The sequence below is a fragment of the Papilio polytes genome, unplaced genomic scaffold (assembly GCF_000836215.1).
Source record: "Papilio polytes unplaced genomic scaffold, Ppol_1.0 DF821511.1, whole genome shotgun sequence".
Taxonomy (NCBI): Eukaryota; Metazoa; Arthropoda; class Insecta; order Lepidoptera; family Papilionidae; genus Papilio; species Papilio polytes.
Window position 1 is genome coordinate 3,194,650 of NW_013527693.1, and position 27,369 is coordinate 3,222,018.

Genomic DNA, 27,369 nt, shown 5'->3' on the forward strand with positions numbered 1-27,369 from the left:
TAATAAAAGTTGAACGCGTCCTTATTCCCACATAACAGCCAACAATAAGCTATACGCGCACGATTACGTCCCTGCTCCTAATAAAAGGGATCGCTTCCCGACCCTTTACATAGATAAACGAGTCGAGTTGAGTCGTGGCGTATCAATTTAATCCGACACCGCATAGGCCAACAGGATCCCTTAATCCGGGACGCGTGTTGCTCCGGGTATCACCGGATGTTACCGCATAATTGCTATAGCTCATTACGAATGCGCTTTAATTACAATGGACATTCCCGCACCGAGTGAAACGAGTGAACAGAGCCGTTAATGAGCTTTAGACACCTACTCGCCGACAACTGTTCATGTTGTGTTATGGTAATAAGTTTGAATAGTTGACACAATGTAACAAAATGTCGTGTTTCCAAAGACGTTTTATTGTTTGGAGAGGTCGTAAAAGTTTATTATATACAAGATACTGTTTTGAGAATCGAACTGAAACTAGACTTAAACATCGATAAACGAAGTAATAAATTCACCTATAAGGAAGTTGCAATGTAACCTTATATAAAGTGAAGGTTTTTTTTAGTTGATTGTTGTTTGTCTGAAGCGGAATCCGTAGTCCCATCGGGTTTGGAGGCGGTCGAGCGTTAAGTGCGCTTAGCATGAACTTTAAGAGTAACTTAGCTCGAGGGCTCCCGCAATTTAAACGGGAGCTTTAAACCTTGAGTGAAGTGTTACGATAAATTGTAACAAATTACTGAAATAATAGATATTGAAATATAAGACATTTGAAATTCGTAGAGATTCCTACTTATAAGTTATTCCGTAGATGTGTTTTTTATAAAAGGCAAAAAATCTACTTACAGATCTATCTATCAGATACTACTTGCAGATCTTCACGGTTTTTCCTTAGTTTTGGTTCCATGAAAATGTTTTGATAACTTGTGAATTAACAAAAACATGGAATTAATAAATAAAGACCACGAAAGTGCCCACGTTAACGTAGAAATGAACTCTATAGTAATGAATGTTTACCGACTAAAGGACAACTATTAAATCAGATCCGTCGTGACGTGTAGTTTGGCCGACGGGCGGGTACGGGAGGCGGCGGCGGGGGGCGACCGACCGACGACACAACCGCTAATTGAAACAACGACCGCGCCAGAACATTACTTATTCATGAGAACTCCATATGGCGACGGAACGTGACCAACGCAATAAATCATTCAATTATCGTGAATATGTACTGTCTTCGGTATTCGTCTGAAAATATTCAGACTTACGCACTTAGCCCTGCTTCCGTGGGTTAGGTGGTTTGGATCTTACAGTAGTACCCCCAGGATAAAATTTTTAAACTTTTAAAGTGTTTAATTAATATTGTCATTACAACACAAGCATATTTTAAACAACGAAATAATGATAATCTAATATAATCTTCCCTTAGCGATCACATTTAAGACAAACATTCCAATATTTGTCTGTAGTTAATGTATTTGCCTCGCTCTAAGGTGAAATGTAAATATTAAAATAACTGTATGCAAACTATTCATAAAGAAGGGTTACAAAGCGTGACATGCTTACGGAAAACTGCTGTAGGATCAGTAAGTGGAAAAATAACTAGGTACATGATTTTCGACCACACCTCCACTTTTCCACATCGATGGTTGAAACAACTAACATGTAATTTTTCGAACAACGTTGATTACTTAATATAAGGTAAATTGCATGTTCATTTACTTTAAAATATTCATGAATATCTAACAATCTTTAAAGATGATCAAAATGTTATTTGGTAGCATAATAATTGTATGATAATAAACTATGCTAATATTTACTTTATTGTCTGGACAAATAAATCACATTCAATTTCTATTGGCAAGTTATAATAGTGATGTCATATACACACAATATGAATAAAATCGTTTTAACCTGCGATCTTGTCATAGATAAAATCCTCAGCAATATCAGCATGACAGTAATAAATGATGTTATTGAACATCATAGGATAAAATTAGCAATAAAAAAATAAAAGACTTTAGAAATTTTGCGACATTTCATTCGGTATAAAGTACCCTCGAGATAAATAATCTTCAAGAGATTACGGAGTTTGAAATGAAAGATTTACAAGTCACGATAAACCTAATGATACACGAGTATGTAAATTTGATGTAAAAAAAAAATGCGAATAATTTCGTAGTTGTTTGAATTATTCATTCTGAAATATTTGTAATATCTTAGCAAACTTCTTGACAAATGGGTCTAATATGTTATACATACAATCGTCTAAGCTTAGTCTTGTTGACCTTTAAAAAAAACTCTTCTCAAAGTAGAAGTGTTAAAAAATACGACACATTAAATATGAATCTCAACTTAACAGTAGACCTAACAGACTAAAAAAACACAAGTGTTCTTAATCGAACTATATGGTTGTTTGTTTCGTAGAAAATACCGTCAACTTATGATGAGAGCCAAAGTCGTAGTAATAAAAAGTGATATTCCAATATAAGGTAAATAAAGTTATATCACATAAGACAATATGACTGAAATATGAACGTAAGCAGACATACTAATTAGGGTAACAAGGGGGGCAAGATATTAATTACAAACATATCGATGTATTGTATACTAGGAACTAATTTGTAAATCTGGGTTCAATATCATTAACAACAAAACGATCTTGATTGATTTATTAATTTCTTTGAAATGCCATTAAATTCGAGTTACCGTGTAAGTGATATAAGCTGCAATAAACGCACAATCGTTGTTAATATTTATCGATCAGTTTAACGTTGAGTCGAGCCGAGTGGCATGTGCCTGCGCACTTGTGACTGAGGCGCACTGCACCCGCGTAAGTGCAGTTGCATAATTTATTTATGTCACGGCACGTAACACTTGTCGAGACTAGACGACGATACTAGCTTTCCTAATTATTTGCATCAGCTGTAAAACTTATAAAGTATCGCACACTTCGTACAATATCACTGTAACTGAGATCAATTATTTAGTATAAGTCTTATTTGTTATGAAAAATTGCAATGCAATAATTGTATAAATTTTATTGAAAAAAAGAACGAGAAGGAACTAAATGATAAAGTCGCGAGCGTCCGCTAGTTGGAAATATAAATATTATTTCAGTGGTTATGTCACAACAGCCGCCAAGTGGTTCGGATTAAATCCCGGACGCCGCATACCATAACTTTTCTCAACTTATCTATGATGAAGTGTCGTCTTGACATTGATCCAAATAAGCTTAGATAAAGTGGATACAGATGGCGGTTGTTGATTTTACTTGTTCATATGTATTTCATCAACAGTTTTAATAGTACGTGGTAAATTTAACATTGAATTTTTAACTTTAATACATACAACATACAAAACATAATGTAATTTTTTTAACAACTTTGCAAAACATCCTTACAACTACTAAAGTTTTAGTTCAGATTATAAGCATCATATGACAAGAGTTTCTTATTGATGAAATACAAAAAAGCGTGTGAAAAGCTTCATTGAAGCGAGACACACAATAGAAAGTTCTATAATAAAAATGACAGAAAAATACCGTTCGGAGACAGCCCATGAATAATATAATAGATTGAGGCGTACGCAGATTGGTTCGCTTAAAATAACTTAAACATTGCATCGGAGCGACGATCTCGGAGAGTAACCAGATCAATCAGCATCCGCGCCAGCATTCCGCGCCTTCGCTAAATGGAAAGCCGCGACAGACTGGATTAATATTACATCGGCTAATGGAACTGGGATTGAATCCGCATACCCGATGTGTCGCGCGTAATTATTTGACGCTATCGTTTGCCGTTTTATCGCAAATATCTCTCGTGTTTAGTGTTAACACTACACATTTGAGCGTATGATAGGGACCGTGATAAAAATGATAGTAATCACTTACTATTTGACAATTTGATATGTTTCAACCAAAATAAATGTTGTCATGTCGGCTTTTATTGGGTCTGACGTTATTAACTGATAGACAAAAATATTCTTTTTAAAACGTAATAAATTAGTTGACTTTTGTTAATTTACTTATATTTTTAATGACCTCTAAGTCGGTTATTGGTGTATTTTTGCCATCATCCTTCCATCTAATCCTGTTAGATTCTGTGAATTAGCCTAAGTTTTAGCATTAGGTTTATGATGAGGCTCACGACAATTGTAGTAATTAATACATTTATAAAACCCTGGTATAATAGTTAGCTGATTAAACAAATATTTAGAATAAAACAAAGTACGGAAAAATATTGGATATTTTATTTAACCTGCATACAGCAGAAAAAATACAAAAATTCAAGTACATCAAATAATGTTATACAAACAAAGTGATGTCGAAAGGGCGACATAAAACAGACGGCGGTATATTTCGCCTGCAGGCAGATAAGGAAAATCGAAGTAGACGTAAGCAAACGGCAATATCAGGGAGCGGGGAATAAAAACATTCGGCGGTCGGGCGAGCGGGCGATGGCGGCTCGCCAGCTCCCAGTGACAACACAATAAGGACACCGCTGTCGAAAGCAATCAAGTCGTGTTCACTTCACCGCAACCAATTTCATGAGGACGTACAAATGCAATTGCGCCCCGTGTAGTTACCGACCGATGTGAACATACCGATTGATTGCTATTGCTACGCTATGGATGCTTAGGGATTTAGAATTTCAAGGGTTTGTGTTAAGGAGTGTAAGCGATGCTTTTTTAGTTTACTTGTACTTTTTTATGTTTAAGTACTAAGGTTTCTTACGATCATAACACTTTTCTGGTTATTTTTAATTTATGAATTACTGTAAACAGGATTTCAATAGTAACTTGAAAGTAGCTATAAACGACAAGTCTGGTGGGATGTTCCAAGTGTATTTCAGTAGCCGGCGGTCGGAAATGGGGAGCGAAACTTAATGATCCCGACAGCCCGCCGGGAGGCTGTGTTCTATTCGACGGCAAATTGAATCTGCGAAGAGCTATTAGTCGACACCGCTGCGGTGGCCCCTCCGCCTGCTCACAACGACGCGCTCATCTCCCTGCCAGACTCATACCGTATGCCACAACTTGCTTTCTTAAAATTTACTTTCTTTTAAGATAGACAATATTCTTCTGAATCAAGAATAAATCGTTTCCCTTTCTATGGAAATTGTCTTGGAAATTGGAAATACAACGTTAATAGCCATTTTAAATACGTATCGGTTAAGTTTGTCCCGACCTAACAACATCGCTAACAAGTTAAGAAGCAAGCTAAAGAATTTATAAACTCTCAATATATAAAATTTTGATTAGCTTTGGTAACAACGTGAAACTTTTATATTCAAAGTAATATTTTAACCACAGTTGATAATTTTATTATACTACAAATAAATAAACCCTCGTTCCACCTCTGTAAATAAATGTATTCTTGTTGAGAATCGGTATCGTAAAACTTCTCCCATACAAAATTTAACTGGCTCGTACTCGAGTCGATATAAATTATTCTTTTCTCCACGGAGCAAGATTTTCTGCTTTATTCGAGCAAAAGCACAAGCGGCGGGAGGCAAATTGGATGGGATTGCGACATATCTTGGCTGGCGGCGAACCGACGAAATGCGGGTAAACTGCTCTCATTCCGCTTACTACTCTTTTCAAATAGGGAAAAACGCGACTCTTTTAGCTGATGTGCCTTTATTGTAAAAGGATTATTCACAGAAAAGAGATCGAATCCCAAGTTATATCCAATCCAAATAACGCTGTGATAGAAGTGTGTATCGAAAAAGACTTTCGTGTAATGTAAATAAAATTCTTACTAAATAAACAGATGATAAAAGAAATACTCATTCATATTAAAACATTTTCCTCACATAAACCACGGGGAAGACATAAAATCAAATATTTGCTTTGAACTGGGTCGTCGATAATCGGCCAATTTATAAAGGTAGCGTATAAAATGTGAGAGCAGAAGATAGGTAATACCGGCCGCGAGCGTCGGGCCGGCATTTTATTTTAATATCGTGTCGACTGCACGCTTCCGACCGTCCACAATCCACCCCATCCCATCCGAGCTTTATCCACTGCAATATTCAGGCGCATTGTGATTCACAAACGTCCGTCTTGCTACTACCGACATCCGTTCAACAAAAAACAACAACTCGACACAACAATCCGGTGCATCCGCGCAGCCAATGAAAGCGTTGTTTCAAAAGTTTTTAATTACAGCTCTAGCTTTTTTACGGCGTTAGCATTTATAAAGACCGCATTAAAAAACACGGACAATTTTTCACATGGTAAACGCAAATAATAACACATATAGAGACGATTTTTTATTAGCATAGCAAATATCCTTTGTACTCCAAATTGAATTGGTATTTTAAGTTTTAATCCTAAAATCCTATCACACTAAAAACAAAAATCTTATTTACAAAGATACTGCGGGCTCTATTAAGTTTTAAGATAATTGAAGTTTTTAATTAGACAAATCTAAGAGCGTATTTTAAGAGCATATGAATTGTGAGACTGAATAAAAATTATATACCTTTTTAAAGGTATTTATACCACGAATTAAATGTTTTTATTTACAAATTCTAGTTGAAATGAAACTAAAGGGTTGGCTTGTAAACTCGGTGTTCAATTACACTTAATGCTTTAGTAAACTGTTAACGAGTTTAGTAAACACGCACACAAGTACTAACATGCAACAACACATAGAACTTTACGTGTGTCGGTTCTTCATCGGCCTCGGAGACCGCGTTGACAAGTCGAGTGGCAGTTTACGTACATATTATGCGTTTGGCGAGAAAGCAAGGCCCGGAAGAGGCACGCCGATGGCATACAGATTTAGACTGGCTGCATTTAGACGCGTGAGATCACCCGATGCATTAACGTTACGTTGAGCACGGTCGATGAGAAAGCACGCAGTAATACATCGATGATTAGATATTATCGATTGAATTATAGCGTTAACAATAACAATTACAACAGCATAGTGCTGTTAAAACATTCATTTAAAAGTTACACTCGAACATGCTATTAGAGTTGAAAACAAGGACGCCTTAGTCACGTTATACGAGTATTACATTTTTAATGTCGAACGTAAAATAACAAACTTGTCTCTTTAATATTATAAGTATGGATTGTTACTTCGTATCAGTAGATAAAATTTACAGATAATGTAATGATTACAATTTACAATCAGATCTTAGACAAAAGTGTTAATTCAAAATCGACTTTGAGAGGATTTCGATTTGGTTGTCATGCAAAAAATGTATGAATATGTTCTGTGTTTGTGTACTTACGTGTGAGTTCACATTGTTTGGTGGGTGGTTCCGGGGCGCGTCGCCGGCCAACGCAGCGAGCGGTAGTCGCGGCTTGGTCGACAACGCGTTGGTACGAGGTGAAGAAGCGCATTTTACAGCAGCCTGACAACAAACAAATTGAATTTACAACCTATAATATGTGTCATTGTTGCTACACTACAATCCGGGGAAAAGACAATCGGAAGACTCACTATTCATAATTAATCAATCATTTAAGCCTAGCTTTTTTTTACGTACATCAGTATATCAAGTTGAAGTTTTTTTTTATTATTTAGGTATAGTATGATTGACGTTGGTTCTATTTTTGTAAGTTATTGAAAAAATAGCAGAGAAACAGAAAGTTTTGTAGGAAACAACTAAATACTACATCACGCAAACGTCTATTTCGCAAATAAAATACGTATCCAATGCATTAGAGCGCGAGACGAAGTAGATTATATTTGAAGACAGACTAATAATTGCTACATTTCATAGTTTTATTGATAAAGTAAAGACTGTACCAAAGATTATAATTTCTTTGAATATACAAAGAAAATCTTGGAAGAAAATAAACGGCAAATCACGATTTCAAATAATTCACAAGGTCTAAATTGACGCGTGAGATTATCGTGGGCGCATTCCTCGTGAGACAGTCATTTCGTAAAGCTGTAAAACTACGATGTTTCCTGCTGAATTTATTGATGTCAGACATATTATGTTAGACTTGGTTGCGAGATGTTTTATCACATAATCGAGTACGTATAAATGCCAAATGTTCTAGCTTTTAAATATTATTGTATTATATCGTTTAAATAATCGCAGTTTCTAGTTGAATTATTATTTAACATTATGTAAACATTTTTTATAAGAATAAATAAACATTTTAAACATTTCTCTACATCGAAATGTTTTAGGGGTTAAGCAAACCAAATTTTACTGTGCAAAGTTAACAAATTGGTGCACGGATTACTCCGCTAGAGTAACTAAATAAAAGTGGTGAAACATTTACAATCTCTGTGTACTCCATTTGCGATGTTAACGAGGGATGATGTATTATAGTACAGAAAGAACTCACGCAAACACTTGTCGCTTTTATTGAGCCTTTAAGCCGCAGCCGAGCTCTACTACAACTTAATGCTTTTAACGTTGGCATTAAACAAGACTGTTACTATATGTAAACAGTTGGATTCACCCTTACGTAATAATATGATTCTAAATGTAATTTACAATGTTGGCGTCAACAGAATTGAAGTATGGTCAATTTGAATGATTTCAATTACGGTAACCTTATGTTAATATATGTACATGACATCATTTTATACGTTCTAGATATTTTTGCCTTTGTATCTATTAACTGGACATTATCAAGTCGGAGTCGAGCTAACAATTATCCAAAGACAACGACCGATATCGACAACTTCCACTTTGAATACGGAAGCACTTTACCTAAATGCCACTAGCGGTCGTCCGCTCACTAGCGTTGGATCTAAACTTGTATAACACAATACAAAACCATTACTAGTTGTTGTTACTCTTGTTTGTTGCACTCCTTTAATTAAGAGTCAACTTAACTGAGCTTTTAATTATTAAGTTAAAACTCTTAAAATAAATGTGTAAAATGTGTCTGTTAAAATAAAGTTTCGTACATGCATGCTTCCAGTAGACGTCTGTATATCCTTCTTTTAATTAATTAATTTCTGAATTTAATTGATCCAGTAACAAAACAAATAAATTTGGAAAAGACGTCATTGAATATTTAAGATTGCATTAGTAATTTTATGTAGTCATAATAAAATGCTAAATTTGAATTTATCGTCAAAACACAATATAAAATACATTTTGCTTGCGTATATTTTCCAACGATAAAAATGATTAGAGCGTATAAAATCTATCAGTAATGTGTTTAATAAAAACGATTAAAAATGTTTAAAACAATATAAATTCAAATAGTGTATAGCACCACTAAATTATTACAGGATAACGGAGTTTTAATGTGTCGTAATTCACATTTATGGTTTCTCTATTTCCATGCAGTCTTCATATCGTTATTGTTTAGCAAACATTGTTAATAATAATATTTTAATAGCGGGCATATAAAGAGCGTATCATCCAAAAATGTGATGGTCGCAGGCATTCATTTGGCCTTAAAACGGCTTTCCCACGGGGAGAACAACCGCCCGCAGAAAAATAGCTCGCCGCGATTTCTGTGAACTCGTGATAACTTTTTTTATGAGACTGAAATGAATTGTATAAAATCTTTTGTGGAAGCCAAATAAAGATCTCGAGAGAATTTTGTTTTCGTCACAGTACTAAAGAGATTTATTCGTTGTAAAATTAAATTTATCTACTGCGGACTCGTTATTATTCTCGCGATGAATTTCGGAGTGCTTTAATGAAAACGTTTATGTTGTTGAACGTTTAGTACTTAGTTAAAGGTCGTCGTTATTAGATGGCTATAAAGAAGCATGGGAATGTTTTATTGTTATACTTGTTGTTAATGGAGGCCGTGGTTATAAGATTGTATCTAATAATTAGCATCGATTAGGGCGGCTCGCGGACAACGCTCATTTACCGTAATTGCTTTACCAACAACAAATTAATTACTAATGTGACAAGTTTGAACACAAGTATTACAAGCCAATAATAATTAACCAAATTGTTGATCGTCGAGTCGTTGCGCACTATTTTACGTAATTGGATTGGTTAATTTGTGTAAATGAATAGGTATGCAATCTAAAAAAAATTGCAGAGTAGTATGATAAAATTGTAGTGTTGAACAAACATCAAATACAGTCGACGTGTTCTTAATTTAGTCTGTTTATATGTTGACTGTTTAGTTTGTGAGGACATGAGCAAAGAACGCGTCAAAACAATTTGGTTCGCTTTTGAATAATATGTCCTATGATTAAATAACCTGTTAGTTTTGTCACCAGCATGCTTAGTCGTGATTCATCGCTGAAAAAGTACTTCTTGGCGGAGATCCAAGGGACATAAATATTATACATAATGTAGCACACAATATGTGGCGAAACCAATAGAATTATCGTATACTCGATAAAGTTTTACATACATTTTCTCGGTACAAAGCCAAATAGAATGTTTACATCGATTGAAAAATTAGGTGCGCAAGTCTGACGCTCAATATTATGCGGTACATTTCTGTGTGGGAAGCGAATTCTTTCCTATCTAACTATACAATAAAATGTAACAAAACTCAATTTGTTTAGGAAACATTATGTTCAAAATGTTTAATATAAATGTTTTTGTTTCAAGCTATTTCTTTGTAATTCTACGTATCACTCACAGGCTGATTTTAATGGTTTTCAATGTACATTTGAACAGTATTTTGTAAACACGTTATTGGTGATCTACGGTTAGGGATTTAAAAATAATAAATACATCAATAAAGGAAATTTTATCTTCATATCTGATTGTATTTTAGTCGAAGCGTAGGTATCGCTTTAAAAATAAAACTTAAATGCATACCACATAAAACTGGTAGTAAATTTTTGCACGTAACGACCTTGCTCCTAATAATCGTGAATCGGGGTCGGATGTCGGCGCCGAGCACCAAATTGCATTTTGTTTTTAATCTGACGACGGCCGCAGGCTGCGACGTCGTCGGAGTTCAATTTGCCGGAATCGTTTAATTACTAGCGACACGGCGGCTCATTAATTAAGTCATCAGAGCTAGCGAGGGTAAGCGCCAAGGATTAGATACCGTAGTTTAGGATAATGAATGATTATAAAATCCTAGTAGATACAACCGCGCAATCAAATACATATTCCTTTAACCGGTTTAACTCCAGTTCATTGGGTGAACGATTTATATTTTTACACTCAAGTCATTTGTTACTAAATAATAATATTCAAACAAATAAATACGGCATAAAGTCTTTACGATGCACAATTACTATTATCAAGAAGCAAATAAAATCCAAACTGCCTAACACATTAATATTTACAAAAGCAAAAGTGGTAAAATAACATGACACTTAACAACTAAGGCAATTTGTAATACGACAGTGAGAATTACTAAGAGTATATAAACATGGTTTTTACGTACTTTACACTAATAGTGAAAGGAATACGTAGGAGAAGAAACAAATTATATATTTTGTAAAGTCGAAGAAATGTTAAATAACGAAAAATAACAACAAAAGACTGTAATATAAATAAATATGTAGTCTCAAAGTCACAACAAAAAACAGTACATATTTCATTAATTATACATAATGCATTATTACCAGTTGGAGCAAAAAATATTTACACGTGTATAAAAGCAATTACTTACACAATAGTTAACGATTGATACATTGTTGTAATGTTGCAAAGAGCATCTTAACAGCTATCATTTAACAAAGCGAGCAGAAGACCATGAAAACCAACAAAAACTCGTCCTGGTCCGTGTAGTTTTTTGTCGCACCAGACATGGTTTTACATTAAATTTTGGTATAAACTAAAATAGAAAAAATCCATGAAATGATTGAGGTAATGTGTGTGTTGATTTAACGTACACACGTATAAATATATTGTTTTTAAAACTCCATAGTATGAATGTAGATAAATATAGAGCAGCATTTCTACTCAAAACGACTTACAATTTACTACCCTTAATATTACATGCTGTTTTTGAAGGATACAGGAGTTTATTTTCTTTTAAAATATTTATTGTACAATGCAAAAACGAGTAAGCAAAATGTGTAAAGAATTATCCAGCGAAGAACTCACGGGGATTAAGTATTATCCAAACAAGAGTATTTCTTGTTACGGCTAAACGAAAGTCGGTCGAGTTCTTGCTTACATTACTGTGCAAAGCCACAATGTAAACAATTCTGAACGAATCAATTTGACTGCGATAAATTCACGAGCAAACAAACCGCTAATAAACAACGTCAAAGTGCGACGGAGTCCCGCGCCGAGGCTCAAGTTAATAATAGATTTACGATGGTGTACGATAGCGGAATAAGGAAGCAATTAACTGAGGGGGTGTAATAGAAATATTTGTAAACGGTTGTCGCGGTCGTCGCGTGCCGGCAGGCCATTACACCGTCCAGCGGGCAGGCAGGCGGGGTGGCGCCACCTCCACGCTACAATTGACCTACTGTACTCACCTTTAAGGGAAACATTTTACGTCGTCACTTATTTCATTAATTAAAACAAATAATTTTTAATATACACAAATATTTTTGTGTAGATTTTTTAAACCTGATAGGTTATGACTATCTGCATTTTGGCCAGAAATCGTGTAAGTTGCGCACCCATGGTTAGGGACCTAATGATTTAGTTTAATTATCTAAGCAATTAGTTACTAAAGTCATATTTTATCGCAACGGGATGCGTTGAACGTCTAAGTATATCGTGTTATTTGACGTTGACTATTAAGATTAACTTCATGATCAATCTAGTTTTTTCAACTGAATTCAGACAAATGTAATGTGGTAAACGTCATTGTTATTATTATTAATAAGATACTAAACAATGAATTATAAATTCAGTGCAACCATCATAAAACGATTAACATTTCATATTTAATAGTCATAAAAATGTGGACTAATTGTTATAATAATTAACTACGTACGGGAGTTAATGATTTAGAACATATAATATAGTAGGTGGCACTGGTTAATTAGTCCTTACAATGCTGACTTCTGAAGAGACTATTAAGTATTTTTACAAAACACTATACTACAGCAGTATATTCGAGGAGCCCTCCCACGTATCGATAGCTCCCGCTAACCGCACAAGTCGTTGTTGCGGTAGGCGGGTCACTTAAACGTTAATAAACAAGTTTGCTGTTTCTGGAAGTAATAAATTGCCTTTACTTTCTGAAAGGCTGGCCACCTGTCATACGAATACAAAAACTTGCATCTAAAAGTATATAAAACTTTGTCACGGGTAACACTTTTGACTAGCTTATTATGGTTGTGATGACAGGACATCACTTTTTATTACTTAAGTGTAAATTCGCTTACCGACATCTGCAAATAGACATTCAACACAATGTATTGTAACTTATCCCTAATTATTTAATAATATTATATAGAAGCGATAACTTAACTTCAGTTGAAGCTTCACCGCAACATAATTGTGTTGAGTTCCACCACAAAACAAACATGGTTTTAATTGATCTTTAAACATTACGAGTGTATTAGTTTCTGCAAACTTTATAGAAGACGACTATCAAAATAAAGGAAGCGAAACGCTTTACAACACATTTTAATTGTATTTCTGGTTCAACACTAGATAATTAAAACTTTTATTTATCTTTCTTTACAACACATGATTGTATCATGAATGATATAAATATTGGTTACACAAAATAATGGATAAAGTAAACTAAAGTAAACTTACAAAACAATAAATTCAAACTTATTCAGGTATACTAAATAATTCATGGTCAATGTTGAATAAATCTACTCCATTACCTATTCGTAAAGCCGCCCGCTTCAATTTGTAGTGATAGTAAAATGAAGGCTTCGTTGTGTTTATATTAAACTAAGTAAATGCCTTCGGGGCCGGGTGCTCGGAGAAAATTGATTTCGACGTAACCGACTGACATCTGTGTAGCCATTGTTAAGGTTTCGACATTATGTAATGCTATTATAATACACCTGGCACGGAAAAATGTTATTCTCACGTCTATTATTTTACTCGGGACAGAGATGAAGAAGATAGTATCTGAGCCGAGGTTAATGGGCCTCAAAGTCATGGTTGACCCCTATAAGCCACAGAAAGTTTAACTCGGACAAACTCAATTATCATTAAGTTCTCATAATCATTAAATTGACGATATCGGTTGTTAAGGATATACGTAGTACACGGACATCTTTCGTTTGCGTTTGTGTTAATCTCATAAGATTATAAGATCATATACTAAAGATATATCTTTAGTAATTACTTAATACTTATGATATAGTGTTTCATACACAATTTAGTAAATGTTATTAAGTAGTTAGTTCCGATATAGCGTCACGGCAGCGCTTCTAACTTCACCGCAAACATTTACTCTAGCTTGACGTGTGCTGAACGGTAATGGTGCAATATGTTACACATGTTTGTATTGTGTCGAGCAATAATCGGTTATATGTGCTAATGTACACTTCACGGTCGCTAATCAATGTTTAAACATTAATTATGTTGCTACAGACTTTATATTTATCTAACTACGACTCTACTATTAAATATGCCATAACAACGATGAACGAGCGATAAGTGCTTAAAGTCTGCAAATTATTAAATCGTGTAATAAAATATCCATTATACAAACTCCATATTACAAACGCAGGGGTGCAAGCGATTGACTTTGTACGTACTATATGTTGAACAACAAAATAGTACAACTTTGATAACAGACTGTTTTTACAAAATGTATTTATTCCAAAGCCAACTAGAAGTGGAACAATAAAACAATTACCGCGCGAACGAGAAAGTTATTTAGTTTAACACGAAGTGCTACTATGACCGGGTGTACATTTTAAAGCTGGCACATTGTTCGCACACCGCTCGGGGCGAAACTGTGTCGGGTTTGTTAGTAAATAGCAAATACTTATGTGCTTATCGAACGTCACACGAGTTGAACGTAACCAACGCACCGATAAGCCATATCAAACATGCAAAGCAAATGTAAACCTTGATGACACGCCGGCTTTAAATACCGTAGCAAGATTCATATCAAAAGATGTGGACATGTAAATATATTTTAGTGTTAATATTAAACCGGTTCCGGTTAAGAGGAACTGTTTTATAAGATTATCGCTGTAATGTGGAAAAATTCAGAGATGTTTTAGATATGAAAGTAGATTCACACGGGTTTCGACAAATTTTAAATAAAAATTATATTAAAACCCTTAGCCTTACGGGCTCTTGCCTGCTCATTACAGATCGTCTCATATTACGTTGAAATTGAGAGGTATGGATGGAAATTATAAAACGGTAAATTTAATATTACAGAAAATTGTAAAATTTAAACCATGATCTTGGTATTAAAACGTTGACGTTGAAAACAATTTATTAAAAATACATCTTTACGAAAATTTAAATAACAGAAAATAGCCGAAAGTCAATGCAAAAGAGTATTAAGATGTAGTCAGGGGCTCACGAGTGAATATAACTGTCAGATGCACTGAAATTACTGCTAGCGCGGGAACGCGACCGTGAAGAGGGAGGTAAAAGAGAGGGGAGAATAGGGAGGTGAGGGCGGTCTACATCGAACAATCGGTAAGCATACCGCAATCAAATTTTAAGCTGAACTTCTATAAGCGCTTTATTACGAACTCTTAATCCTAATCTTGTTTCAATCATTAGTATTGTTATTTTATACAGTTATTATTTGCAATACCTGAGTAGTTTACACCAAACCGGTATGCGAGTATTTATCGTTCTGCATCGTAAATATTGCTAAAGTATGTGGTAAATGTTTGATGTAGTGTGGACTACCAGACATGAATAAATCGGATCTTTCATTTAGCATAGTTCAAAGTATCCGAAGCACGCAAATAATAAATTTATTTAATGATGGACTTTACAACCGATTTGCTTCACGAGTATCTAACACGCAACATGCACCACAACATATTAAGTTTTGTAATGTATTATTTTTGAAAGCGATATCTTGTGCGTGTTTTATTTTCGCATTACTATACGAAATGTAATCCAATATGGAAATGAATATTGAGACTGGTTATAAAATACCTAATTACGGATAAATAAACATAAAAAAACGATTAAAATGCAATATGAATATATCACATTTTAATATTTCATTAAAAAAACTTTAATTAATATTCTATTCATACAATAATTTTAAGTGCCTCATATTGAATAAAGTATGCAAAAATTGACGTTGCTTGGCATTTTGGCCTTATCTAAATCAATTATAATTTTATTTCGTAATCTTATACTTTGCTATATAGATAACCGTTGACGACAATAGATAAAATAATTTATACAGAATTATGACAATCGAGTCTGTTGGGTGGTCATCAAATTTTATGTAGCTAAATAAATTCCCATGAACGAAGACTATTACAGAAAATTTGACGTCAATGAGACTTCGATTTTGAAATTTATTAAAGACATGCGAACAAGGATGCGCTTGATATCTGTATCGAATTTAAAGTGTCTCTAACTAAATTCAAAACGGATACAATTTTTTATGCAACGACAATAAAATGAAACAATGAACGTCACTTTTGTTCGTTCCTTTAACGTAAGCTAAGTGAGTAATAAACTAAAGTGTCACGTAATTAGGTTGTAATCTTGAAAAAGTACATATATTCATAAAAACATGCTCCAGTATTCTTAGGCAGTTTAATGGTAAAAGCGTGAAGAAATTGCATTGAAAAAATTGCAGCAATTCAAACCCATTTATATTCACAAGCAAAGCGTACTAGAATATAAATACAGTAACGTTTGAATTAAATATAACCAGCACCGTGTTTATAACAACAGGTATAAAACAAAGTAACAATCACTCCTACTTCCGCCTTCCCTCCTTACACCATTTGTTTGCATGCTCAGCTAGTTGATAAAAAAACAAACATTTTTTTCACAGCAACTGTACAACGTTGGCTCTTTTCTAAAAACATTTTTTGTAGAAATAAAAGGCACTCGAATTGAGTTGCTACTGGCACAAGGTTTAAACTGCATTTATATTCTTTTTATACAAACTTTGCTGTACAACAAAGTTGTCACATAATTGCATTTTACATTTTTTTACATGAATTCATCGCAAGTTAAACACAATTTAAACTAGTTACTACATTTAAATTGAGAAGAAAAGGAATGTTAAATACAAGTAACATTTCGCTCAGCAAACAGTTTCGTAATGGGCGAAGTTTAATCGCAACTAACTTCCTACACTTATTTCGACTAGTGTCGACAACTTTGTACAATTTAAGGAACAGCATGGGCGGTAATAAAAGCAGAAGGCAGCGGTTTAAACTTTTCCCAGGTAAGTATTTATGTGACGACGTGCTAACATTGAACCCCGGGGAGCTGCGAGGGGTGTGGGGTGTGTCGCGGGGTGTCTGAAGACGAGATACTTGGACTCTGCTCCCGCTCGTGCTTTCATCTTATAAAACTTATATTGATTTTGTTTAAGCACATGTTGGCGCTCAATCAAGTATCCATATGTTGGCTTATGTCACATATTGATATTAAAATGTTGATGTTATAAGTCTGTAAATATATCGTCTTTATTCTACTTATCAGTGCACTAATTGCATTTATATTGTAAGCCTTATCCTTTAATCCAACATGATTATTATTTTTTACAATGATATCAACATTTTTTAAGTTAAAAAGTAAATAATACACTAATGCTCGTGACCCAGAACGATATTCAGATAAGAAATGTGCAATGAATTACAAAGACTCTTTGACCTTACATTTTCCAAATAAAGCTTTCAGTCATGAGGTAATTTCAATTTCGTTAAGGTCTTCAGAGTGAAGTAAAATTCGAGTACTATCCTGCAATTCACTTATATTTGGCTACACAAGAAAAAATACCGAGAACTATGCAAGTTTACATAATTTGTTGAAACACTTAACACATTTGAATGTGTACATCTTACCATCTAGTTCATCAAATTTGGTAATTATAAAACACAAGCTTTCGCCCGCGACTCCGTCCACGTGGAGTTAAAATAAACAAAAGTGAGTAGCCTATATGTTCTTCCAGACTATCCTCTACATCTAAACCTAATTTCATCGAAATCCGTTAAGCCCTTTAGGCTACAAACTCTAACAAACATCCATACATCCATCCATCTAAACTTTCTCATTTATAATATTAGTATAAAGTATATTTTGCTAAAATCAATATTGAACTTAAAGTGCACTGTAAATATTTAAATGTTACATCTCCTGCCAAATCAAATTACTAATCAAATTATTAGAAAATGTTCTCAAGCATTTATTGTCAGAGTTCTATAATATAAAAAGTAGGTTAGGTTAGCAACAGAGCGGATTAAAAGTATCATGACACTGGTTAATTCGATAAGGTCCTTGATTGAAGCGGGGACAGGGTAAGCGCGGCGTGGGAAATAAATTCATTTACCTCATACCTACTCATTGTTTTTGTGACCGGTTGCCACCGACCGCTCCGATGACACGGTCACGCTGCCGTCAGTATTTAATTCGACGCCTTTTATTGAAATAATTTTAAGTACGAGCACGTACGTAAATTCTCATTAAACGTTTTAAATAACTATAAAATTAAATTGGATGTTTATTTAAACCGATCAATTCGAAATAATAACGTAAAACACAACTAAACAAAACAGTACATTTTTGCAAATGCATAAAAGTTACTTTAAAATTGTAATACGTATTGAAAATTAAAAAAAAAAAGCTGAGTTAACTAATCCCTATTGTTGATGCCTTTAGGAAAAGACAAAGATTCATTCTCTTCTTAACTCCACTTATTATAACGCTTTTGAAACAAACACACAATAGGCCTTTAAAACATAATTACAGATGATATAAAAATGTGAGCAATTAAACGATAATATTTTAATTAAGTGTTGGCACATGATAGATTCTGGTTTAATTTTTAATAGAGGCTGACATCATGCAACAAAAGAGGTCAAAAAGGATTTGCAGTCAGTCAGTAATATAGGTCCCACGCAAGACTAGTATCAAATTATAAACGACGGCCTTGGACACCGATATTACGATATATTCTATGCGCAATAAATTCCTTTTCTCTATACATGTCGATAATATTGTAATATATTTACTAAGTCGTATGGCGAAAGCGATCTTCGATATTTATAGCTGACAGGTATCCATTAATGGGTATGATTAAACCGAATTGAAAGATGACAAGCTCTTTAAGGGTTTAACTTAACAGATTAAGGATTGGTTTACAGCGCGATTAGAATGAACGAAATTGCGGGTTACTAGTTTATCTTCGGATTATTCTTTCTTTCATCAACAGTACGGAATAACACATTTATCTTACAATAAGCTCGTTTTAATATGCATTTTTTTGGTATAAAGATTTAATATAAAAGCTGTGCATATAATTTACTAAAATATCATAAACACCAATAATGAAGACTTTTGCGTAAGTGGGCACGTAGAAATAAAATTTAAATAGTCTCGAAGTTATTTTCGTCTAATCTTTTGCTAGACACAATATATTTGTCTCGTCTCAATATGTTAAAGTAACGATTTTTCAATAAGAAAACGAAAAAGGCATTGATCGCCGGGTCAGAGAGGACAACCGAGTAGAAAGTTTATGCGACACGACTATGTTACTTTGGTATATTGTTTAACTATTAAATTACTTTACATATACTTTAAAAAAATGTATTAACATAAATAGCGATATGTACGTACAATTTATTATAATTTAATACTTATTACAGTAGTACCTACCTAATATTTTATAGATGGTCCTAAGTATTCATTGTTTGTTTGTCAACAAACATTATATTTACTGTATTTATTAAATGTATTCTTTATATAATTTACCATTGTATTATTTCCGATTTCCAAAGAAATCGAAGCCCGCTTGCGGTTGTTGACCATATGCTAGCTGTATTACTTTCGTAATTTTTACAAAAAACTTGTTTTACACAGAAAACTGCTTGCATTGTGTGCAAAAATTGCATAAACGTTGCACACGGCATGTGGTGAATTAAATAGGAGCAAAGGAACCTGTTCGGGCCTATAATATACGCGCGCACTCCAATGGGCCACAAACGGCAGACCCGTCGCCATAATTTAGAACGTTAGAGCAGAATTCTCGTTTTATTGTGCATGACTTCAGCACACAAGACAAATTGTCGTCTGTGTACGAACCTAAATGTACACAAACGAGCGAAAGCCCACTTAGACCAAATTTACACTTAGTGGGAGACCACAGCAGTGCACTACTCGTCGCCCCACACGTCAGCTGCTTACAATGGCTATACTATTTACAATGTTACGACGACAAATTTACTGAGAAAATGTCTTTATATCATTAAATTATCACATGAATTTATAACGACATATTTTACTTGGTAAATAAAAGTACTTAGAGTTCATTCAATAGGTCATTGCACTTCCGAGACGACGTCCGAAGCTATTACGGAGCGCCGTTTTTATAATGGAATTCACAAAAAGAAGACCATATAATTTTGCAAAATTAATCAATTGGTTACGATATCGTTATGATTTGAAAAAGTTAATTGGACGGAGATAAATATTTATAATTATTTTTTATTGTATTCGAGTAAATAGAATTGTAATCATAGAGGTATGACATGAGTTGTATTATGTAAATGTAAACAATAGCCGAGGAACTTCATTTCAGAGAATAATAAATAGTTTTTGCGATATCTAAAAGACTTAGTTCTCATATACAGGTACAAAGGAAATGTGTATAGATGCAAAATAGAGGATACATGCTATATCAATAAATTACCTCAAGATCTTCATAGGTGCGAAATGCCATTATGGCGAAACCATCAATGATATCTTCTTCCCCGAGCGGCTCCTTCGACTTCTTTCTCCTGGCTGGAGGACGAGGCGGCTTCTCTCTCGCCGGAGACTCGTCCTCGCCGCTGTCCCCATCCTTAACTTTGCTCTCTCGCTGTGCTTGCATGCGCTGCGCCCGCTCCCTTCGCCTATTTCTTTGATTGCGCTGCTTCACTTCGTTTTCCATCGTTCGCACATTATTCGAAACACCCGACCACCGTGCTTCACTACACTAAAGTCCGCACTACACTTTTATCACACATTGTATACCTTGTTTTTATGCCTTGTAATTCGACGAATTACAAATACTGCCCTCAGAAAAAGACACTAGTCGTTTCCAATGGCGGATCGTACACCGTTGCCGCATTGCAAGTAAAATGGCCGCGTAACACTCAATGGGCTGTATTATTTCACATTTACGTAAATGGGGACATAATTACACTTATACTAATATATACTACAATAAAATTTAACAAGAACTAAGACAATAAAACGATAAATTAGATTTATACATTATTCTCTGTGTTCGGAATCAGTCAATAGTCAATACAATGAAAGGTGTTGCACGACGCCAACGCTGCGTTGCGGTCGCGATGGTGAACTAAAACAGTGCTGCCAACATAACGCAAAGAACATTCCGCGATATCGGGCGTCATTGGCAATGTGGCGTATCGTTTATACTCTTTTAACACATACAGCGTTCTCTTTTTATGTCATAACATGAATACAATTTTGTTGACCTATTTTACATCTAATTGGTAAGACTTTTTAAAAATTTGTTTCTTACGAGATAAACAATATATTTACTTAATTTAAATGTGCCTACATATTAAATATAATTTAATGTTGACTTAAAATAAAATAAATCGTCCAGTGCAGCACGTAGTATGTTTATTATTTATGTTGGTACCACTGTAGTATAAAAAAGTTGAATGTTTGCATTCTACATGTTTCACGGAGTTTTAGAACATAACTATTGTACGGAAGGTCTGTATTTGTGTGTACATTTTGATTTTGAGAGATGTTCTGTGTTACCAGTTTGAAGAAATTAATGAGAATTGTGAAGTTTGCGCATGCGCGCGTTTGACATTTTGTGTAGTGATACGTTCACGTGCGTTCAAGTTAATATTTTATAAATGGACATTACAATTTTAAGTGAACTTAGAATTAAAAATTATTAAGATAAATAAAACTAATTTTTCACACATACAAATATAGTTTTTGAGTCATATACATTGTTTTAAATTGGTTAGAAATAAAATCAACCTTGTAAACTTACTGCGTATTGAAAAACCTTTTTTTTTGGTTTTCTTATAATCGATGGAATATTTTATGCTAATAATATCAATGCATTTTTAGGGATTAATATTTATTTTCTGTTTTCCTTCATATAACACAGTGTGTAATAATAACTTGTTACATATTACTTAACACTCAATCCTGTTACTCAGAGCGGGTTAGACAGAGATTACTGATTTTCATTATTTCAATCCTAGTGCAACATTTTAATTTTGTAGCCGCATGCAAAGAGTTTTTCAGTATTCATTTTATTTGGTAATCGAAGAGCACGGCTTTTCTTCCAGACCACATAATTTGTAAAGGGTTTAGAAGAGTTCCATCTCTATTTAGTTAGCAGTTTTTAGACACGTATGAGACTGTATAGATAGTTTTTACAAAACTTGTAATTCGGGTTTAACTATATTTAATTGGTCTCATCAATCCAACATAATGAGCGCATTATTATTTTCTTACTTATAAAGATATAAATAATGTTATAATACATTATATTAACATGATTGAACAGATTATGTAGATTACTCTAAGTCGAATGCTTGATGATGAATAATTTAATATTCAGAACATAAAATTAACATAATTATTACGCATGGAGTATTCGATACATAACATTAATATGGATTCCTAATTTCCTATCAGTTGTTCGTGTGATTTGAAGGAGTGTGGTTGTGTAATCTCATGATAATTTTTATACTAAAACATATACTTTGATAATAAAATAACTTATTTATCACTTCGTTGGTTCCAGAAAATTAATAGTCATTGCTGTTTAGTTAATAAGGTAATACAGTTATATTTATTTTTAAAATAGTCATAATGAAATTGTTTTATTCAAGCCGGTGTTTGTTTAATAGTAACACTTAATAATAGCGTATAAGTGTTGTTCTAAATTTAAATGTCACGGACGTTAATAAGTTTACAGATAATGTATTTTTTTATAGAACCGAAACTGAGTTCGTGTTATTTTTTTTAACATTTCAAAATCACTCGTAACTTATTTATCTAACGCTAGATGAATTAGTCTAATCATTCTAATCTGTTTTACATTCTGTGTTTTGTTCTTCATAAGTTCGGCTACTCAAATGTAATATTGTTTTCACATCTTTAACGGTAATTAAATTTTCTATAACCTATGTTAATGGAAACGCCTGACGGAAGCACATTTTTGTTTTCTTTTGGAGTTTTATGTTGAACAACCATAATAACCTCTATACACGCTTTGCGAAGGGGAGGTAAACGGTGTTCGTTTTATAACGTGACCTTACATTCCATTGTTTATTCTATAAATCGCCGACATGCACGTCCCCCTGTTCCACGGTTATTGAATTGATTTTTAAAGTCATAAAAGAAAGCGGCAATGTTTCTCTTGTAGTTAATTACTTCCCTTGAAATTAAACCTATTATTTTAGAGCGTTAAATCGCCTTTTATGCTCAATGAGTTTGCGTTTAAATCTTGGCGTCGTGTCGTTTCTAATTATTTCGACGAACTACAATTAAAATTAGTTTTGTTTTACAGTCGCATTCAGAGTTGTTAACCGGTCACTGATGGAGTATCTTAGGGCAGATTTCTACTACTTAATCTACACTAAGCAATACCACTTAACTACGCTAAATGCAGCAATTAAAAACCAGTCAATCATAACCACTGGTATAACAATAAATGCTTTACAGAATTTGGTCATGTTCCCACATATTTAATAGTTTACTTAACTTTTGCTTTAAAAAATCTTTTTGAAGTTCATCTCTAACCAGAATATTTGGAGGTCCTATTTTTTAGCGTTAATTTTATTTTAGCCTTTGAAAATATGACACTTATTTTGTATTTATTTTTTCAGCAATTTAAAATGTCAGTAACACGTATAAATCGTGGCATTATAGCGACTGCCCTCGTCGGTATATTGGTGTCGACGTATGCGCTGTACGTGGAGATGGCGGCGGAGGCGCGGCCCGGCTACCAGGCCCTCTGCGACCTTTCTGAACACGCCAGTTGTACACGAGTGCTTACATCAGAGTTAGTATTACCACAGATGATACAATACTATATTAGTACTTTGACACAAGCTAAATGTCGCTTGCTTAGTGTTCCCGTGAGTTGATTATTATATCCTAGTAGCATTCACCCGCGACTCCGTCCGCGTGCTATTAAAAAAACAGAAAAGTAAGTAGCCTATGTGTTCTTTTGGGCTATGTTCTACATCTATGCTAAATTTCATCAAGATCGGTTCAGCCGTTTAGGCAAACTCTAACAAACATTCATCCATCTATTTAAAGTTTCGTTTTTATAATACGAGCATTAGTAAGATTCTATCGATGGGGAGGCCTAAGTCCAGCAGTGGACAACCTCAGGTTGACAATGATTTTGAACCATTTCTACAATCTAGCCAAACTCTGTGCCAAATTTTATCCAGTTTCCTTAAGGCCTTCTGGAGTTACCTGGTACTCCAGAAGTCCGAGTACCACTAACAAGGGTAGCGCTATACGTGGTTCTAGGGGGGTAGGCCGACTAACATTTAGGTCGGCCACTGCCCCCCCCCCTGCCCTCTGGCGATGCCCATGGTCACGCTACCGACCCATCAATGAAATGAATTGTCTTGTTTTTAAAACATAAGAAAAAAATGTTCGTTAAAGTTTTTTCGCAGCGACTGTTAAGTAATCGGCGATAATTTTAAAATTGAAAATGTCAATGTATATTGAAGTGTCCAAACAGACATTTTGCGGTGTTGCGAAAATTTAAAAGAATACCGGTTTTGTCTGCATAAAACTTTGTAATTTGACATTCAGAGTTGTTACAAAGAACCATGGTTATGCAGAACATATGCAAAACGTATGCAATGATAAGAATTTATGTAAAAAACCTTACCTAGCTAAATTAATCTTTACACAAGTTTTAGCTGATTGTATAAAACAGAACGATATCAATAAGAATTTTTTTTTAAATATAAGGTGACAAACGAGCAAGCGGCCACCTGAATTCACCGAAATGGAAAGCGGCCGCTGCCCATAGACATCCGCAATTGCAGATGCGTTGCCTACCCTAAATTGATGGAGGAAGAGACGCACATAAAGGGGACATTTCCCCTTCTTATGCGTTTCCTCCACCGTATAATTCACTTTTCCTTCCCATCCTTTCCTCTTAAGAAAAGAGTGTAAAAGGAAAGGGACTAGAATTAGACCTCCCGCACCACACTCATCAGACGAACGGCGGAATTGCTACCACTTCACGCCTGTTTCTATTTTTATGGCTCATATCCTTAATATGATTTGTTTCAGATTTTCCAAAGGATTTGGTTTTGTAGCCGAAGATTCAACTTTCGAGGTTCCTAACTGTATATACGGGATTGTATTTTATTGCATTATCATATATTTATGTAAGTTTTTAATTTTACTTTTATATCAACTTATAATATGTTACGGGTTTGCACTTGATGGACACAAAAAATGCACATAGATTAATATCTCAGTTTATGTAAGGAGATATGTATACCGTAGCACAATACAGCTGCAATAGTAAATATAATTGGAATAAACAAAATACTTGGAAGTTTTTCACAGTTGTTTCAGACAGTTGCAAATTGTAATTCTATTCGATCATTTGTACGTGACCACCTTATCTAATAAAAAATATTGTAATATGTAAAACGAATGGACGCAACAAAAACTACTCGTAGCAGCTTGCGTGTAAATAATACGCAAACGACAATAACTGATCGTTTACAATAACAAAAAGCAAATTAATAGTTATAGCATTAAATATATAATGTTTTGTACAAGTCCACAATTCTATATTTTTCTTGGTGTGTTGTTGAATTAATGTAATTGCAATTGTCTTATTGGATTTATTTAGAACGATTTAAATAGATATAACAAAGCAAATCAAAACACAACATAGTTTCAGATAGAAATAATTGAAGATGACGTCATCGTCTCAATTCTGTTATTTGTCCCTAAGACGTGCATCTTGTCCACCTTTCCCTGATTTAGTGCTTCGAGGAGGCAATTTTCACGTCACCATAATTCATGTTTAGAATCCGTGACTCGTGCAGAAGTCGGTTGGTTGTGCAAACTGCTCACTACGATTATTTGCCCACTATGATTATTTGCTCACAGCGCTTATTTGGTAGCTCACGAGCTGTAAGTGTTATCGTAAAGTTCTTACAGCCGTCTATTCCTGGGAAGTGAGAAAGATTACGAATACGATTCGCACGTAAAGCATTTTATTGCTGTGTACTTAACCACTTGAATTTCGTAAACGTGTTAGATATTCAATGTTGCTTACGTGGTTCGTGTTTTTTAAATCCTAAACTTAGTCTGATATGCTGATGAATTTGTCCGATATATTATGTCTAAAAATAATCTAACTTCTTTTTGGTATCGCAATAGATTACATTTTTTATTTTGCCATTTAAAAATATGTTTATATGGAAACATCTAATATATGTTTTAACGTTATAATAAGTTTTAATTTAATTTAATTAAATTTTCTTTTTATTTTACAGCAACATTTGACAATGCAGCGGTAGTACGGCTTCAACAGTTCCTGTGTTTAGCCTCAGTGGTGTCCTGCGTTTATCTCGGTTACCTTTTACTCTTCGTGTTATTTGATTTTTGTATAGTTTGCGTTTCAACATATATAGTTAACGGTATGCTTTTGGTCTTTGTAAACAAGAAGAAAGATTTCCTGGCTACCAAAAATAAGTAAACAAGTTATAAAGTTTTACATAAAACAAAATTGCAAGCTTAATTGGTAATTTTAGTGCATACTAGTGCCATCTTGTGTTAAGAAATGTAAATAATATTGTAGCGCCATCTATTGCAGAGTAGAATAAAATGATGTTGTTCATAGATGGCAGGCTTTTGTATTATATTCTCGCCGGTTTTGTTGTTGACAAGTTTGACAAGTTATTTATTTTAATCCCTTGTATTTCAACTTAATATAAAAAATCAGTTAAATCTCCTGTATGGAATATTAAATTACCTCCAAAGATTAGAATAGTAATTGTGGCATTTACGTTAAACACATAGCAGTTTAAAATAAAATAAAACAAAAAAAGCAATTTTATTTATATTCTTAGCTTTAATTTGTTTTTATTTTCATAAATTCTTTTTTTTTATAAATCATTAGATTTTTCGTTATTATTCGTAAGTAATCCAAGCATTCCCTCGTAAAGTTTCATTGCGTATCAGTGCGCAGGCGCGGACGTGATCGCCATATCGGCGACGCGTTTACGCCGACGCAAAACGTCCTGCCGATCCTTGTATGATTAGAGCTGCCATTTTGATCGCGGCCTAACTTTGTAACTGTTCTTGTTACTACTATGTTATTCTTTTAGAAGGTTACAAACATACTTAACTAAGA

The 27,369-nt window shown here is 34.1% G+C and overlaps 2 protein-coding genes across 3 annotated transcripts in view; one reads left to right on the plus strand and one right to left on the minus strand.

The window, feature by feature from the left end:
- Positions 1-21,314, minus strand: part of LOC106108450 (fibrosin-1-like protein) — a 57,195-nt gene extending 35,881 nt beyond the window's left edge. The window contains exons 1-2 of the mRNA XM_013289615.1: positions 20,665-21,314; positions 7,245-7,367 (exon numbers count right to left, since the gene is read on the minus strand). Coding sequence (XP_013145069.1) covers positions 7,245-7,367; positions 20,665-20,904 — 363 coding nt within the window. The 5' untranslated portion in view covers positions 20,905-21,314. The remainder of the gene's footprint in view (positions 1-7,244; positions 7,368-20,664) is intronic.
- A 132-nt stretch (positions 21,315-21,446) lies between these two features.
- Positions 21,447-26,983, plus strand: LOC106108589 (vitamin K epoxide reductase complex subunit 1-like protein 1). 2 transcript variants are annotated; one of them, XM_013289812.1, is made up of 5 exons: positions 21,447-21,475; positions 22,762-22,794; positions 23,849-24,024; positions 25,284-25,381; positions 26,510-26,983. In XM_013289812.1, exons 3-5 carry the CDS (start codon positions 23,858-23,860, stop codon positions 26,710-26,712), a joined length of 468 nt encoding a protein of 155 aa, XP_013145266.1. In that variant the 5' UTR covers positions 21,447-21,475; positions 22,762-22,794; positions 23,849-23,857; the 3' UTR covers positions 26,713-26,983. The 2 variants fall into 2 exon arrangements, with proteins under 2 accessions (XP_013145266.1, XP_013145267.1); XM_013289813.1 differs by lacking the exon at positions 21,447-21,475 and adding an exon at positions 22,673-22,683.
- Positions 26,984-27,369: the final 386 nt, after the last annotated feature.